The 16,139-nt window shown below is 59.1% G+C and overlaps 1 protein-coding gene across 3 annotated transcripts; it reads right to left on the bottom strand.

Annotated features, from left to right (window-relative positions):
- Positions 1 to 119: 119 nt before the first annotated feature.
- On the bottom strand, positions 120 to 15,422 carry B3GAT3 (beta-1,3-glucuronyltransferase 3). Of its 3 annotated transcripts, none has more exons than XM_089781109.1 (6): positions 15,279 to 15,422; positions 10,554 to 10,651; positions 9,734 to 9,911; positions 8,542 to 8,872; positions 1,134 to 1,259; positions 120 to 797 (listed from the first exon to the last, which is right to left on the bottom strand). In XM_089781109.1, exons 2-6 carry the CDS (start codon positions 10,633 to 10,635, stop codon positions 699 to 701), a joined length of 816 nt encoding a protein of 271 aa, XP_089637235.1. In that variant the 5' UTR covers positions 10,636 to 10,651; positions 15,279 to 15,422; the 3' UTR covers positions 120 to 698. The 3 variants fall into 3 exon arrangements, with proteins under 3 accessions (XP_089637235.1, XP_006118291.2, XP_014426544.2); XM_006118229.5 differs by having other exon boundaries at positions 1,134 to 1,424; positions 15,279 to 15,421; XM_014571058.4 differs by having other exon boundaries at positions 1,134 to 1,424; positions 10,554 to 10,592; positions 15,279 to 15,419.
- Between the last annotated feature and the right edge of the window lie 717 nt (positions 15,423 to 16,139).

Here is a 16,139-nt window from a genome sequence, read left to right as displayed (position 1 = left end):
AGAGGGACCCTGCCCCTGCACCACCCTCTGTGCCTGGGCAGCTCTGCCACTGCCTGCTGGGCATAAGCACCAGGGTATGTGGGGCGGGGAGTGGGCCTGGGGCAGAGAGACAGCAGGGATAGTGGGGGTGGGCGCTTTATTGAGGATAGAACATGCTTATTGCCGTAACAGCCACCACGTTCATGCAACAGCCACACACACAACATGGGGACACAAGGCTCCCTGGAGTAGGGGAAGGGATCCCAGCCCACTAGCCAGTGGGGTGGGCCGGGGGGGAATGTCGTGTCGCACTCACAGCTCCACCCCCACTTTGAAGCCCTGCCCAGCAGGGAAGGACCAAAGCCGCCATCCTCAAGTGCCATGCAGTGGGTCCAGGGCCCCTAGCCCAGCACTCTGAGCTGCTGGGCAGGGGAACAGAGCCTGGAGCCACAGCCTCCCTCTGGGAGGGTCTGACTTCCAGGCAGCAGTAGTGAGGATGGGGGGGGCTCCCTCGGCAGCACTGGCGCTTCTGGAACAGAGGCTGCTCCGCCAGTGGGGAGGGGTTGGGGCAGGGCCCCTGCACGTCACAATAAATAAAGCAGTCTGGGGTGTTCAGTCCCCGAGTCCATTGCTCTGGTGGCCACCCTGATGCTGTCCTGTGTGGGGCTCTGGCCCAGTTCACTACACAAGCTTCCCTGCACCGTGGCTCCAGGTGCCACTCACACCTCAATGCTTGGGTCAGAGCCCAGGCCTTGCTTCTGCAGCAGCTCCTCTTGCTTCATTTTGGGCTTCTCTGTTCGCGTGTGCCAGACCAGAACCTGTAAGGGAGGAGTGCGAGGCAGAGGTGGGGTCCAGAGAGATCCCCTCACACCATGCCCCTCCCCACACCAGCACCCCCAGCAAGCCAGCACAGCAACAGAGGTGGGAGACTGAAGACACCTGAGACCATCCCACCTACACGTAAAAGTTCACATTCCTCATTCCTGGTCCAGAACAGAGCCCAGGAATCCTGACCCTCTGTTCTGACCCCCTCCACCCACTGCCCTCCTAGCCCCATGGGTATTGAGGATATATGTTTATTGCTGTGACTGCCACCATGTTCATGCAACAGCCACACACCCACACACCATGGGGACACGGGTCCCCCTCCTCACCTTGGTGCAGTTGTCAGCACGGGGCTCCAGCTCTTCAATGGAGACCAATGACTGCAGCAGACTGCTCTCCAGGTAGCCACGCTCGGCCAGCAAGTCGAACCGGGCCTCACGATTGGCAAGCAGCAGCTGCAGAGCAATAGCGAAGCCGGCCATGTCCATGGGGAAGGGCCGGTTAGGCTTCCAGGCTGTGTAGAAACCCACGACCTTGCCCTTCTCCACCAGGGGGCGCTCGAAGCGCAGGCCACCCACCAGCCCCACGGGCCAAACTGAAACACGCTTGGTGGAGCGGATCTGTGGGGGAGAGATGGGTGTATCAGTAGTAGCAAGAGACCCCCATGTGGGGGGGACAAGACAAATATTTCCCAGCTCCCATTGCCCCATTCCCTGCCTCCAGTATACTACCACCTCTCCAAACTCTAGCACCCTGCTGCCCACCCCTTCCCCATCATTCCCATCCTGCCTCCAGTGCCCTGCGCCCACCCTTCCCTTCCCCCTCTCCCAGCGCCCTGTGCCCACCCTTCCCTTCCCCCTCTCCCAGCGCCCTGTGCACACCCTTCCCTTCTCCCTCTCCCACCGCCCTGCGCCCACCCTTCCCTTCCCCCTCTCCCACCGCCCTGTGCCCACCCTTCCCTTCCCCCTCTCCCAGCGCCCTGCGCCCACCCTTCCCTTCCCCCTCTCCCAGCGCCCTGCGCCCACCCTTCCCTTCCCCCTCTCCCAGCGCCCTGCGCCCACCCTTCCCTTCCCCCTCTCCCAGCGCCCTGCGCCCACCCTTCCCTTCCCCCTCCCAGTGCCCTGCGCCCACCCTTCCCTTCCCCCTCTCCCAGCGCCCTGCGCCCACCCTTCCCATCCCCCTCTCCCAGCGCCCTGCGCCCACCCTTCCCTTCCCCCTCTCCCAGCGCCCACCCTTCCCTTCCCCGTCTCCCAGCGACCTGCGCCCACCCTTCTCTTCCCCCTCACCCAGCGCCCTCCCTTCCCTTTTCCCTCTCCCAGCGCCCTGTGCTCACCCTTCCCTTCCCCCTCTCCCAGCGCCCTGCGCCCACCCTTCCCTTTCCCCTCTCCCAGCGCCCACCCTTCCCTTCCCCGTCTCCCAGCGACCTGCGCCCACCCTTCTCTTCCCCCTCTCCCAGTGCCCTCCCTTCCCTTCCCCCTCTCCCAGCGCCCTCCCTTCCCTTTTCCCTCTCCCAGTGCCCTGTGCTCACCCTTCCCTTCCCCCTCTCCCAGCGCCCTGCGCCCACCCTTCCCTTCCCCCTCTCCCAGCGCCCACCCTTCCCTTTTCCCTCTCCCAGTGCCCTGTGCTCACCCTTCCCTTCCCCCTCTCCCAGCACCCTCCCTTCCCTTTCCCCTCTCCCAGCGCCCTCCCTTCCCTTCACCCTCTCCCAGCGCCCTGCGCCCACTCTTCCCTTTCCCCTCTCCCAGCACCCTGTGCTCACCCTTCCCTTCCCCCTCTCCCAGCGCCCTCCCTTCCCTTCCCTTTCCCCTCTCCCAGCGCCCTGCGCCCACTCTTCCCTTTCCCCTCTCCCAGCACCCTGTGCTCACCCTTCTCTTCCCCCTCTCCCAGCGCCCTCCCTTCCCTTTTCCCTCTCCCAGCGCCCTGTGCTCACCCTTCCCTTCACCCTCTCCCAGCGCCCTGCGCCCACTCTTCCCTTTCCCCTCTCCCAGCACCCTGTGCTCACCCTTCCCTTCCCCCTCTCCCAGCGCCCTCCCTTCCCTTTCCCCTCTCCCAGCGACCTGCGCCCACCCTTCTCTTCCCCCTCTCCCAGCGTCCTCCCTTCCCTTTTCCCTCTCCCAGCGCCCTGTGTTCACCCTTCCCATCCCCCTCTCCCAGCGCCCTGCGCCCACCCTTCCCTTCCCCCTCTCCCAGCGCCCTGTGCTCACCCTTCCCTTCCCCCTCTCCCAGCGCCCTGTGCCCACCCTTCCCTTCCCCCTCTCCCAGCGCCCTGCGCCCACCCTTCCCTTTCCCCTCTCCCAGCGCCCTGCGCCCACCCTTCCCATCCCCCTCTCCCAGCGCCCTCCCTTCCCTTCCCCCCTCCCTTCCCTTCCCCCTCTCCCAGCGCCCACCCTTCCCTTCCCCCTCTCCCAGCGCCCTGCGCCCACCCTTCCCTTCCCCCTCTCCCAGCGCCCTGCGCCCTCCCTTCCCTTCCCCCTCTCCCAGCGCCCTGTGCCCACCCTTCCCTTCCCCCTCTCCCAGCGCCCACCCTTCCCTTCCCCCTCTCCCAGCGCCCTCCCTTCCCTTCCCCCTCTCCCAGCGCCCTGTGCCCACCCTTCCCTTTCCCCTCTCCCAGCGCCCTGCGCCCACCCTTCCCATCTCCCTCTCCCAGCACCCTCCCTTCCCTTCCCCCTCTCCCAGCGCCCACCCTTCCCTTCCCCCTCTCCTAGCGCCCTGCGCCCACCCTTCCCATCCCCCTCTCCCAGCACCCTCCCTTCCCTTCCCTCTCCCCCAGCGCCCACCCTTCCTGTCCCCCTCTCCCAGCGCCCACCCTTCCCTTTCCCCTCTCCCAGCGCACCCTTCCCATCCCCCTCTCCCAGCGCCCTCCCTTCCCTTCCCCCTCTCCCAGCGCCCACCCTTCCCTTCCCCCTCTCCCAGCGCCCTCCCTTCCCTTTCCCCTCTCCCAGCGCCCTGCGCCCATCTTTCCCATCCCCCTCTCCCAGCGCCCTCCCTTCCCTTCCCCCTCTCCCAGCGCCTTCCCTTCCCTTCCCCCTCTCCCAGCGCCTTCCCTTCCCCCTCTCCCAGCACCCTGCGCCCACCCTTCCCTTCCCCCTCTCCCAGCGCTCTGTGCTCATCCTTCCCTTCCCCCTCTCCCAGTGCCCTACGCCCACCCTTCCCTTCCCCCTCTCCCAGCGCCCTGTGCCCACCCTTCCCTTTCACCTCTCCCAGCGCCCTCTCTTCCCTTCCCCCTCTCCCAGCGCTGTGCTCACCCTTCCCTTCCCTCTCTCCCAGTGCCCTGCGCCCACCCTTCCCTTTCCCCTCTCCCAGCGCCCTGCGCCCACCCTTCCCATCCCCCTCTCCCAGCACCCTCCCTTCCCTTCCCCCTCTCCCAGCGCCCACCCTTCCCTTCCCCCTCTCCCAGCGCCCTGCGCCCACCCTTCCCTTCCCCCTCTCCCAGCGCCCTGCGCCCTCCCTTCCCTTCCCCCTCTCCCAGCGCCCTCCCTTCCCTTCCCCCTCTCCCAGCGCCCTGCGCCCACCCTTCCCTTTCCCCTCTCCCAGCGCCCACCCTTCCCATCCCCCTCTCCCAGCGCCCTCCCTTCCCTTTCCCCTCTCTCAGCGCCCTGCGCCCACCCTTCTCTTCCCCCTCTCCCAGCGCCCTGCGCCCACCCTTCCCTTCCCCCTCTCCCAGCGCCCTCCCTTCCCTTCCCCCTCACCCAGCGCCCTGCGCCCACCCTTCCCTTTCCCCTCTCCTAGCGCCCACCCTTCCCTTCCCCGTCTCCCAGTGCCCTGCGCCCACCCTTCCCTTCCCTCTCCCAGTGCCCACCCTTCCCTTTTCCCTCTCCCAGTGCCCTGTGCTCACCCTTCCCTTCCCCCTCTCCCAGCGACCTGCACCCACCCTTCCCTTCCCCCTCTCCCAGCGCCCAGCCTTCCCTTCCCCCTCTCCCAGCACCCTCCCTTCCCTTTCCCCTCGCCCAGTGCCCTTCCTTCCCTTCACCCTCTCCCAGCACCCTGTGCTCACCCTTCCCTTCCCCCTCTCCCAGCGCCCTCCCTTCCCTTTCCCCTCTCCCAGCGACCTGCACCCACCCTTCTCTTCCCCCTCTCCCAGCGCCCACCCTTCCCTTCCCCCTCTCCCAGCGCCCTGCGCCCACCCTTCCCTTCCCCCTCTCCCAGCGCCCTGCGCCCTCCCTTCCCTTCCCCCTCTCCCAGCGCCCTCCCTTCCCTTCCCCCTCACCCAGCGCCCTGCGCCCACCCTTCCCTTTCCCCTCTCCCAGCGCCCACCCTTCCCATCCCCCTCTCCCAGCGCCCTCCCTTCCCTTTCCCCTCTCTCAGCGCCCTGCGCCCACCCTTCTCTTCCCCCTCTCCCAGCGCCCTGCGCCCACCCTTCCCTTCCCCCTCTCCCAGCGCCCTCCCTTCCCTTCCCCCTCACCCAGCGCCCTGCGCCCACCCTTCCCTTTCCCCTCTCCTAGCGCCCACCCTTCCCTTCCCCGTCTCCCAGTGCCCTGCGCCCACCCTTCCCTTCCCTCTCCCAGTGCCCACCCTTCCCTTTTCCCTCTCCCAGTGCCCTGTGCTCACCCTTCCCTTCCCCCTCTCCCAGCGACCTGCACCCACCCTTCCCTTCCCCCTCTCCCAGCGCCCTCCCTTCCCTTCCCCCTCTCCCAGCACCCTCCCTTCCCTTTCCCCTCGCCCAGTGCCCTTCCTTCCCTTCACCCTCTCCCAGCACCCTGTGCTCACCCTTCCCTTCCCCCTCTCCCAGCGCCCTCCCTTCCCTTTCCCCTCTCCCAGCGACCTGCACCCACCCTTCTCTTCCCCCTCTCCCAGCGCCCTCCCTTCCCTTTTCCCTCTCCCAGCGCCCTGTGCTCACCCTTCCCTTCCCCCTCTCCCAGCGCCCTGTGCTCACCCTTCCCTTCCCCCTCTCCCAGCGCCCTGTGCCCACCCTTCCCTTCCCCCTCTCCCAGCGCCCTATGCCCACCCTTCCCTTCCCTCTCTCCCAGCGCCCTGTGCCCACCCTTCCCTTCCCCCTCTCCCAGAGCCCACCCTTCCCTTTTCCCTCTCCCAGCGCCCTGCGCCCACCCTTCCCTTCACCCTCTCCCAGCGCCCTGTGATCACCCTTCCCTTCACCCTCTCCCAGCGCCCTGCGCCCATCCTTCCCTTCACCCTCTCCCAGCGCCTCTTGCTCACCCTTCCCTTTCCCCTCTCCCAGCGACCTGCGTCCACCCTTCCCTTCCCCCTCTCCCAGCGCCCTCCCTTCCCTTTCCCCTCTCCCAGCGACCTGCGCCCATCCTTCCCTTTCCCCTCTCCCAGCGCCACCCTTCCCTTCCCCCTCTCCCAGTGCCCTCCCTTTCCTTTCCCCTCTCCCAGCGCCCTGCGCCCACTCTTCCCTTCCCCCTCTCCCAGCGCCCTGCGCTCACCCTTCTCTACACCCTCTCCCAGTGCCCTGCCACCCACTCTTGCCTGTCACCCTCTCCCAGCTGTAATATTTTATGAGTGCTATCTTAGAGAGGGGGCTGAGCAGTTTTGAGATCTGAGGACTGGAGAGTTTCGAGTCGGCTTGAACCAAGAGAGCTTGAACGAAGGGGCTCACAACAGCTTAGCTGGGCTCCGGGCTAACCAGACTGGACTGTGCTTTAACGTCTGTTCTCTGTGCTACCTAAGCACTCCCTATGGCATGTTCCAGAGGACTAATAAACCCGACTGGTTTGACCACACAGTGTGAGTGTTTCTGACAGTGCTTGGTGAGGGGTGTTGATCCCTGGAGAATGTGCCAGTCAGTCAGCTGCACTCGCTGAATGGAGCTCACAGCGAGACCCAGGAGTGCGGCAGGCCCAGAGGAGCAGTTTCAGGAGATGGTAAGCGGCGTGCCTTACACTGCTTCCCTCCCAGAGGAACCCCTATGGGGACTGGCACACTGAAGGGATTCCTCTTAAGAGACTCCTCCCAACCAGGACCATATCACTGATCTTGTGACTCTGTGCAATTGGTGGTAGCAGTGCGATGCTGAATGAATCCAGGGTATTTTGCTGTAAGTGACTTGCAGCAGTAAAACCAGAATAGTTAAAGGGAATAGCAAGAAAACGGTCAGTGGGCAGCTCCCTAAATCAAGCAACACAAACCTGTGCAGCAAAGAGGGTTGAGCATCGGAAGCCCAACAAGGCACACCTGGCTGCACAGCTGGAGAAGGATTTTCGGGTCAAGCAGCAGGTTCCAGATCCAAGCAGGTTCTAAGCAGGTGTGACAGTGAGAGGCAGCAGCAGCATCCACAAGACCCAGTTCCCTGTCCAGCTGAGGTCCTTGCAACCTGGCTCTCCATTGAGAGACCTGAAGTGGTGGGACTTGGTGCCAAGAGTGAAGGTGCTAGTGGATTGTTCCCTCTCGGCGCCAATGAACTGAGGGGGAGAAGCAACAAAGCATGAGGAAGAACAGTGAAGAGCTCAGAGGAGTGAAAGCAGGAACTGGATACGGAGAAGCAGAGGGGTGAGAGGACCCACAGCAGGACAAGTGAGGAAAGATGCCAATTTCACGGGGAACCTAGACACCAAATTGTTGCCTCAGTTGAGGGAGGAGGAAGATATTGATATCTGTCTCACTGCCGTTGAGAAGGCCTGTGATTTGAACCAGGGTAACCTTGTAAACTGGCTCTTCTGTCTGACCCCTCACTTGGACCCATAGCTATAGAGGCATTCAGCCACATGGATGGAGTTGATACTGGGGACTGTGAACACTTCAGAAAGGCTTTACTGCTTAAGTCGAACTGACACCTGGAGCGTATATCGAGGTTTCGGGGTGTGCAAAAGCCCCTGAGTGTGATCTACCTGGAAGCCTCCACCCTGCTGGGAGAATATCTTCACAAATGCAGTTAAGAGAGCAGGAGCACTGCACTGGAAGATTTGTAAAACCTGGCTGGACTGCAGAAACTCTAGAAGATCTGTTGTGACAAACTTAAAGTGTAGCTAGTGCACAGGGAACTGAAGGGTCTGCACGGCTGATGAGTTTGTGACAGTATGAAGACAGACCCAAAGGGAACTGGGCTAAGCACAGGACCTGGGAAAGGGAACCAATGGAAGCAGCCCCAGGAGTGGGACTTGGGTAAATCCAAAGTGGGAGAGCAGCTGATGCAAGCAGACCTTCTCTAAGGTGCAAGACGTAATATCTGTAGGAAAACAGGATGTTTCCTGAGGCTGATCTCAGCGCCAGATCCAAGGATTGGAGATATAAAAAGAGGGATAAGTGCAGGAGGCAGCGAGGGTTCTAGAGCCTGACAGAGAATCGAAGGATCAGAGACCGCTTAAACCACGGTGATCACGTCAGCTTGGCTGGGCTCCAGGCTACCAGAATGGACTGTGTTTTAACATCTGTTCTCTGTGCTAACCTAAGCACACCCTATGGTGTGCTCCAAAGGACTAATAAAGCCAACTGTTTTGACAGTGCAGTGTGTCTTCCAGTGCTTGGCGAGGGGCACTGAGCCCTGGAGAGCGAACCAGTTTCCATCGGGGTCTGTCTCAGCTGGACTCCCTGTGCTGCAGGGGAGCTGCAGGTCCAGAAGAACTGGCTCAAGAAGTAGTGAAACCATGTAGCTCAGGCTTCTTACAGGGGACACTCAAAGGGGACTGGCTCACAGAAGAGGTTCCTGATAGACTGTTCCAGAGGTAGGCCTGTAGCTCTGACTGTATGGATCTGTAACACCTGCCGTCCCCACTTCCCCATCACTCCCAGTCTGCCTCTACCGCTCTGCCACCATCCCACTCCTAATTACACAGCACCCACCTCGTCAAAGAGGCGCAGACTGTAGGTGTTGTCATCATCGGCGAAGTAGACTATGCCCTCCTCACTGAGCTCCCGGTTCTCCCGCAGCCACTGCAGAGCCAGGTTTCGCTGCTCCACACCACGGGGCTTCAGCCAGTTGGGATCGCTCTCCTTGCGCTTGTGCTCTTTGGGCGTCTCTGTGTGTAGATGGGTGAAGCGCAGGCCACTCTGGGCCAGCAGCTCTGACACCAACTGGGTCTTTACCGGGGAGTCCTCCACCACGATCCAGTGGAAGTTCTTCACGTGCAGGAAGGTCTGCGAGATGCGCACCAGCTCAGCCTTCTGCACCAGCCTGTGGAAGAGAGAAAACAATAGAGAAATGCATCCGCTCAGCCTGGAGTGGGAGGGGGAAACAATAGAGGAATGCACCAGACTGGCCTGGAAAACAAGGGAGCTACAATAAAGGGGTAAAAGTAAGAGAAGCACACCACTTGGAGAAGGTGGTGGTAGGAGAAAAAATAAGAACAAGAGGTAGCCTTCAAGGAAAGCATTGATGAGGCAGAGCAGGGTGGGCAAGGGGGAGCAGGCTGTGGGGTCCGACTGTTCCTCCTGGCAGAGATGAAGCAGCGGGGTTCTGCGGAGCACCTCTTGGGTATTGGAGTTGCCAGTGCTTGGCACTAGAGAACTCTCAGCTCGTCCAGCACTAATGGGTTTAACACCAGTGCTGTCTGCTGGAGGGATATTCTTCCCCTCAGCCATGTCTTACCCCAGCAAGGCAACAGTAGTTGGGGGGTGGAAACCCACGCTCATGATCTCATCTGAGGAGACTGGGAGGAGGCAAACCAGTTAGTTGTTTTGCAAAATATTTTTGTAGCTTCTGCAGAGGTTGCTTCCTTGAGTGCTTGAGAACCACTGAAGTGTTTCTGTAACACTGACTGGTGCTTGGCAGGGGTAATAGGGCCCCTTTCAGCTCCCTGGCTGCTAACACTGCGGCAGGGCCTGCTGGGAGGTTCCCAGAGTGTCACAGGCCCTAACCTGCTACCTGCAGGCCCCTGCTCTCCTTTGCAGCTGGATTTCAGGCTGCTGAATCCAGCTTTGGAGTCATTTCTCACATGGAGATTCTTCCCACCCTCAGAAACCCCCCATTTCCCCAAGCCCAGCTTATTCCCAGCATGGCCAATTCCCCTTCAGCTCCCCCTAGAGGAGCTCCCACCTGGCATAGGTGGGTGTGATGGCATAGATAATGGGCAGTGCTGGTCCCTCCAGGTCGGAACCTTTTCCATGGGCTTGCAGCCGCTTCACCTCACTCAGCAGCTGGGAGATCTTCTTGTCCTTGCCATGCAATAGTTCACTGGCCGATCTCAGGTGCTGGGAGCAGTCGCAGGGCTGCCCTGGAGCCGAGCAGAGAAGGCAGACAGATCACAGAGGGGAGATCTTTGGGACCCAGCCAGCCCACCAGCCTGCTTCCCTGAGTGTTCCCTGCCAGACTTGAAATCCACTGATTCAGGGTGCTCTCAGCCCTTCCTCATCTCCCTGCTGAGGAGCAGCAGGCTCCCAGCCAGACCCATTCCCAACAGGGAGCTGCATAGCTCCAGCCTCTCCCCTAGGGATGATTCCCCAGCTGGACCCATCCCCAGTCAGGAAACAACAGGGCTCCCATCCCTGCTCCCAAACAAGGGCCATGCTCCCTCCTAATCCACTGTCTGGCCCTCAAGCATTCCTGGGACTTCTCAAACTCCCTGAGATAGGGCCTGTGCCCTTTCCCCCAGTCCAATCCCTCACCAATATCTCTTTCTGAAGCCCTAGCTCTTTACACAGACACCCAGTGGAGCTGGGGCAGGAACTAGCACTCAGTAGGATGGGCACCCAGACAAGCTGTCCCCAAGGGCTGGCTGCTTCACTGGGGGAGAGAGAACATTCAGGGGCCAGTGACTGCTGGCACTGCACTCTGTGGTACGGACAGAGAATGGTTCTTGGCTCAACGGTGCTGTCCAAGCCCACAAACCTGCTCTGCGCTCAGCCCCCAAACTCACCCAGCTGCAGCAGCGCGTACATAAGCCCAATCACCGACACTAGGAAGTAAATGACAAACACATTCTTCAGCTTCACCTTCATGGTGCCACTCTGGCCCCTGGGGAGATGGGGAGGGAGTGGCTGGTTATGGGAATGCCCTGCTGCAGCACTCCCACCACCACACTGCTAGGGTGAGCACATCAGGGAACTGCTGGGGCACATGGATTTCCCCCCCTCCCTGCACTGCAATTTGCATCTCGATATCCTGGCCACCCCAGACCTCTTCCACGCTCCAGAACTGGAAGGGTCTCCAGGCAGAGCTTTCACCATGTCTTTTGGCAGCCCCTGGCATGACTGGGCCCCCAGCCTTCACTGGAGCCTTCAAGTCAGGCTGGGCCATACAACAGAAAGCAGACATTGATTGGACAATGTAAATCTCAGTCCCACCCTGGCCACTGTGCCTGGAGGGGGGAGACGAGGGGAAATCACACCTGAGGGATGGGGGATGCACCACTGTCTCTGGGGATGATAGTGGGATGTGGCACCATCCCTGGGGAGATAGTACTACTGGGATAGGTGGGAAAGGGGTGTGATGGAATGGAAATTTTCTATAATATTTTATATGAATAGGATCTGTGTGTCTCAGTTTTCCCTACATGCTGTATTGTTGGTGCTGAGAAAAGAAAGCTGCCTGTTACGTGACTTGTTCTTCAAACTGTGCCCATCACAGGACCTGCTCCGCCCGCAGCCCTGCCCTGCCCCTGCTCCACCCACATTCCACCCCTTCCCCCAAGCTCCACTTGTCCCCGCCTCTACTGTGCTGCTGCCCTGTCCCCATCGCAACTCTTCCCCTGAGCAAAGTGCCCTGGAAGGATTACTGGGGGGCCTGGCACTGGCACCAGGAGTTCTCACTGCAGAGGCTGAAGCAGAGAGACCTGGCCCCAGCCTGCTGCACTCTCCTCAGCCTGGCTTTCAGCCACGTCACTTGGAAGAGCAGAGCAAACTGGGCCAGGTTGCTGCACTTACAGCTGCTGTGATGAAGCAGAGCAGAGAAGGCTTGGGCTAGACTGCTCTGCTCTGCACAGCTCCTGCTGGTGTGTGCAGGGGGGCCTGACCTCTGCTGCCAGCTCCAGGCCCCCAATTATTCCCCAGGCTGCCCTGTGCCTCAAAGTACAGGGCCCAAGGCAGCCACCCGGGACTGTCCTATGGGCAGGAGAGGCTCTGATTGCTCATCTTCCATATTAGCTGGATGCGCTTGCCACATGGCAGTATCCATAGGGGACCAGTGCTGGAGGCCCCTGAAGTGGTGCCTGCATGGCATAAGGGGCATAGCCAGCTCCCCTCACCCTCAATTCCTGTTTGCTGGAAACTCCATCAGTGAAAAAAGAGGGTGAGTCATGGAATGAACATGAGCAACATCTTGAAGAACCCCAGTGACACAACAGGTAACTGTGTTTTCTTCTTTGAGCTCTTGCTCATGTCCATTGCACATGAGATGACTCCACATAGGACCTGTGGAGACAGATAGGAACTCATGGCCACACAGACTGTAACACAGCTCTTCCAAAACCCAGAATTGTTTCTGGCCAGCTGGCTGATTGCATAATGAAATGTGAACCAAGAACCACATCATGGCTCTACAGATGTCCCGAATCAAGATGAGTGCTAGGAAGGCTGCTGAAGATGCCTGAACTCTAGTCAAACAAGCTAGGACGATCGGCAGTAGATCCACCTTATAACAGGTCCTTATGCAAGGTGATCCAGTTAGAAATCCTCGTAAGGAAACTGGAAGGCCCTTCATCCTGACTGCTGTAGTGAAGAACTGGGTGAATTTGTGGAAAGGTTTGGTACACCCCAAGCAAAGAGTTTGTTATTAGGGATGTAAAAGTGTAGTTGAATAGTTGACTACCCGATTACCTGATAAGCCTATGTTTGTTGAGTCAACCACTCACATTCCCCCTTCCGCCTTGCTGCTTCTGTAACAGAGGCAACAAAGGGGTAGGGGGAGCAGGAGTCAGTGCTTGGGGGGAGCCAGCCTAAAACCCAGTTCCCCCCAGCACCATCTCTGCAGTGGGGGTGGGGGACAGGGGAGGCAAAGGCACAGTGGCACTGCCTTTGAAATGTAGTAAGAGCCACCCAGTTCTTACTACATTTAAAAGACAGAGGTGCAGCACGGGACCCGGTGCAATTGTGGACTGAAGTTTATGCTGAGTCCCCGACTACTGTGGCTCTTACGACATTTCAAAACCAGAGCTGCAGCGGGGTTAGCTCCCGGGGCCAGCACAGAATGGAACTGCTGTGCCCCTGCTCACACCACTCCTGGGAGCTAACCCCACAGTGGCTCTGCAGTTTAAATGTAGTAGGAGCAGGCTGCTGTGCACTTGGTTCCTCCTACATTTAAACTGCAGAGCTGCAGCAGGGGTAGTGAGCACTCCCGCCTTTATCGACTAATCAAGTAGTTGATGGAAATTCCACTGACTATTAGCTGATTAATCACAATTTTACATCCCTATTTTTTATAAGGACAAGGTCCAGCTGCAGCCCCACCTGGCCTTCCTGTTGAAGACGGTGTCTTCCTTCCACGAAAATCAGGACATATTCCTGCCTATGTTGTGTCGGGAGGGCCATGGACACCTCTCCTCTGCTCTCTTGTGTAGCTTGGGAGAGAACACAGGCAGGAATATGTCCTGGTTCACATGTAAGAAAAACACTGCCTTCAGCAGGAAGGCCACATGGGGCTGCAATTAGACCTTGTCCTTACAAAAACTCCATAAGGCAATTCCAAGGTCAAGGCTTTGATCTCCAAGACTTGTCTCATTGACAAAATGACCTTCCAAGACAAGTGGGATAGGGAGCAGGAGCCCAGTGGCGTGAGGAGCAGGCCGATGAGCAGTGTTCCCTATAAACTCCATAAGGCAATTCCAAGGTCAAGGCTTTGATCTCCAAGACTTGTCTCATTGACAAAATGACCTTCCAAGACAAGTGGGATAGGGAGCAGGAGCCCCGTGGCGTGAGGAGCAGGCCGATGAGCAGTGTTCCCTATAAACTGAGCACTTGGAAAGCCACCCGGGAGGGATTCAAACACCTCCCAGCTGATTAGCAGAATGGCCACAGCATATATTTCTTCTGGTGGTGCACAGCCACACATGCCTTGATGCACATAATAAAATCAGCATATAGATGGAAAAAATTAGAGCGAACAAAGCTGGTGAGCTGGACAGAATCTGGGTACGATCCCAGCATGGGACAGAGATCCACAAGTGCGGGTAAAGCCTTTCAAAGACCCTCAGGAATCTGACTGTCATGTCATGAGAAAACAGTGAGATCTTGGATCTGTGGGTGGAATGCAGAGATGAAAGCAAGGTGCATTTGGAAGGAAAAATGCTCTAGACTGTTTCCTGAGCTGCAGCAAGTAGTCTAAGATGGATAGAAGAAAGCAGAGAAGAGGTGCCACACTCCAATGCTCAGCAAAGAAAACCTTGTCCACTTGGGCAGGTAAACAATCACTGGCAGCAAGAAGGAACTGAGGGTGTGGGAGGGGGGAAGGTCATCCCTTATACCACACCATGTGCATGTCACTCCAGAAGCACCAAAGCCAGGTCCCCTACTAATGAAGGAAAAACCTCTGGTTCTCATCTCTGCAGAAAGCCAGCCACATTTGCAGGGGAACAAAAACAAAGGACTGAAGAGGGGCCAGGTGGAGTGTTGTTAAATGTGGGCTGCTAAAGCTAGAGACGGTCCTGAACTGGGACAAAATGAGGGGTCAGAAGGCTCTGGGTTGGCCGAGATGAACCATATGGTAACATTCTGTCCTTTCTGCTAAGGACTAATAAACAATAAACCCTTCTATTTTACAATGCTGGCTGAGCATCCCTAAAATGGGGGATTGCTCCCAAACACAGCAATAGCCCTCAGGATTTTGCTGATAATCCCAGCCACAGTGGATTCAGGGGAGTGAAGTTTTTCCAAATTAAAAATTAAGAACTATCTACAGTCAACTATGTTGCAAAAGAGACTGAGTGGACCTGCCATTTTGTCCATTGAGAAGGAAGTCGCATCAAACGAGGATCATTATGATCTGATAGCAGAGTTTGTTGCAAGGAAGTCCAGGAAAGTGGATTTCAGAATGTAAGTGGTGTGACACTGACCATAATGAGTGAGGTTCTTTTAATTATATGAAAATGTTAAAGGGAGAGAGGAGGTCCCCATACAGGTGACTTGCCTTGCACACCCTGCTTAGACATCCATCCCAGTTGGACTGGACTGGAGCTCATGGTGAGAAGCAGGGATGCTGATGGACCAGCAATCCAGCCTAGGAGATGAAGCCAAGTGGCTTACGCTGGGAGAAGAGTGGGGGCTGTGGCAGTGAAGGGGTTTACTCACAGAGCCTGGTCGAAGGCCCGTGGGTCTCGGGCAGGGGACGTGGCACTGCCCCGGGCAGCTCACACTTGGGGAAGTGGAGATGTAGCCCTGTCCCCGGGAACGGCACCATGGTGGCGCGGGGGAAGATTTGGGACACGGCACCAAACCGGGAATTTCTCACTGGGGGGGGGGGGCCCGCAGGTCATATGGCACCGACTCTAGGACACCGCACCAGCCCGGGGAGACGGTGCCGGAGGGGGGGGGCAGGGGACACGGAGAGACCGCACCGCTGGCGCGGCAACGTCCTGTCGTTGCTATAGAAACCGTGTCACGAAGGGAGGAACGTGCTGCGGTTGTCACGGAGCCGGGGGCTGGTTACTCACCGCGCCACCGCCGGCCCCTGGCGGGGAGGGGGGGATGGGCCGACTCGGTGTCCTGGAGCCTCCTCGGCCCCCGGCTTCGGGCACTTCCGCCCCCGCCCCCGCCGGGTCACGCTCAGCGCTGGACCCCCCTCGGGCTCCGCCCCTTGCAACTCACTTCCGGTCCGAACTCTTCAACAGCTCCCCAGTTCCGTTCCCCGAGGGGACCTCTAAAGCGACGGCGCGTGGGGGAGTTTCTAGGGCACCAGGCCCCCCGGAGGGAGGGGGGGCGGAGGGCGCCATAGAGGGAGAATTCCTGAGCCCCCCCCACCAGATCTGAGGAAATTGCGCTTCCTGAGCCCCCCGCCCCAGACAGACGAGCGTCACTTTTTTCTTCATTTTATTGTTCCTCTTATCAAAACATGGTCAGTGGCTGCTTCACCCTCACAGGCCGCCCCGGCTGTTTGTCCAGATGGCTGGGGCAGGAGGAAGGGAGGCAGCTTGGTACTAAAAAGATACCTGCCCACGCCAGCTTTGCAGTATCTAGTGAGAAATGCTACCCTCGGGCAGAGGGAGCACAAGAGGGCAGGCCCAGCCAGGGCAACAACATTGCAAGAGCTAAGGGAGGGCATGGGGACAAATACTCCAGCCATTATCCTTCACTGTCACTTTCTCCTGGCCAGACTGGGGCTAGGACTGCCTTTGAGCCCAGGACCAGCATTGACAGGTCTCATGCTGAGCCAAGGCCGAGGTAGTTTCCCCCATCCACACACCCTCCCCAGGCCCCTGGCTCATTTTGATCCACCACCCCACATGATCCATTTGCTCACTCACCATTATAAATACAAGCGTGAGTCTGCCACACACATAGTAGAACCCTCCTCT

The sequence above is a fragment of the Pelodiscus sinensis genome, chromosome 11, assembly GCF_052426305.1.
Source record: "Pelodiscus sinensis isolate ZL-2025 chromosome 11, ASM5242630v1, whole genome shotgun sequence".
NCBI lineage: Eukaryota > Metazoa > Chordata > Testudines > Trionychidae > Pelodiscus > Pelodiscus sinensis.
This window is presented reverse-complemented; position numbering and strand designations above follow the sequence as displayed.

What these genes read in the sequence shown, in the direction of transcription:
- B3GAT3 (XM_006118229.5), bottom strand. Translation starts at nt 10,635, where the DNA reads ATGAAGGTGAAGCTGAAGAATGTGTTTGTCATTTACTTCCTAGTGTCG. An exon ending in GTCTGCGCCTCTTTGACGAG is followed by an intron (nt 1,425 to 8,541) that starts GTGGGTGCTGTG and finishes TCTCCCCCACAG; the next exon opens with ATCCGCTCCACCAAGCGTGT. An exon ending in GTGCTGACAACTGCACCAAG is followed by an intron (nt 798 to 1,133) that starts GTGAGGAGGGGG and finishes CCTCCCTTACAG; the next exon opens with GTTCTGGTCTGGCACACGCG.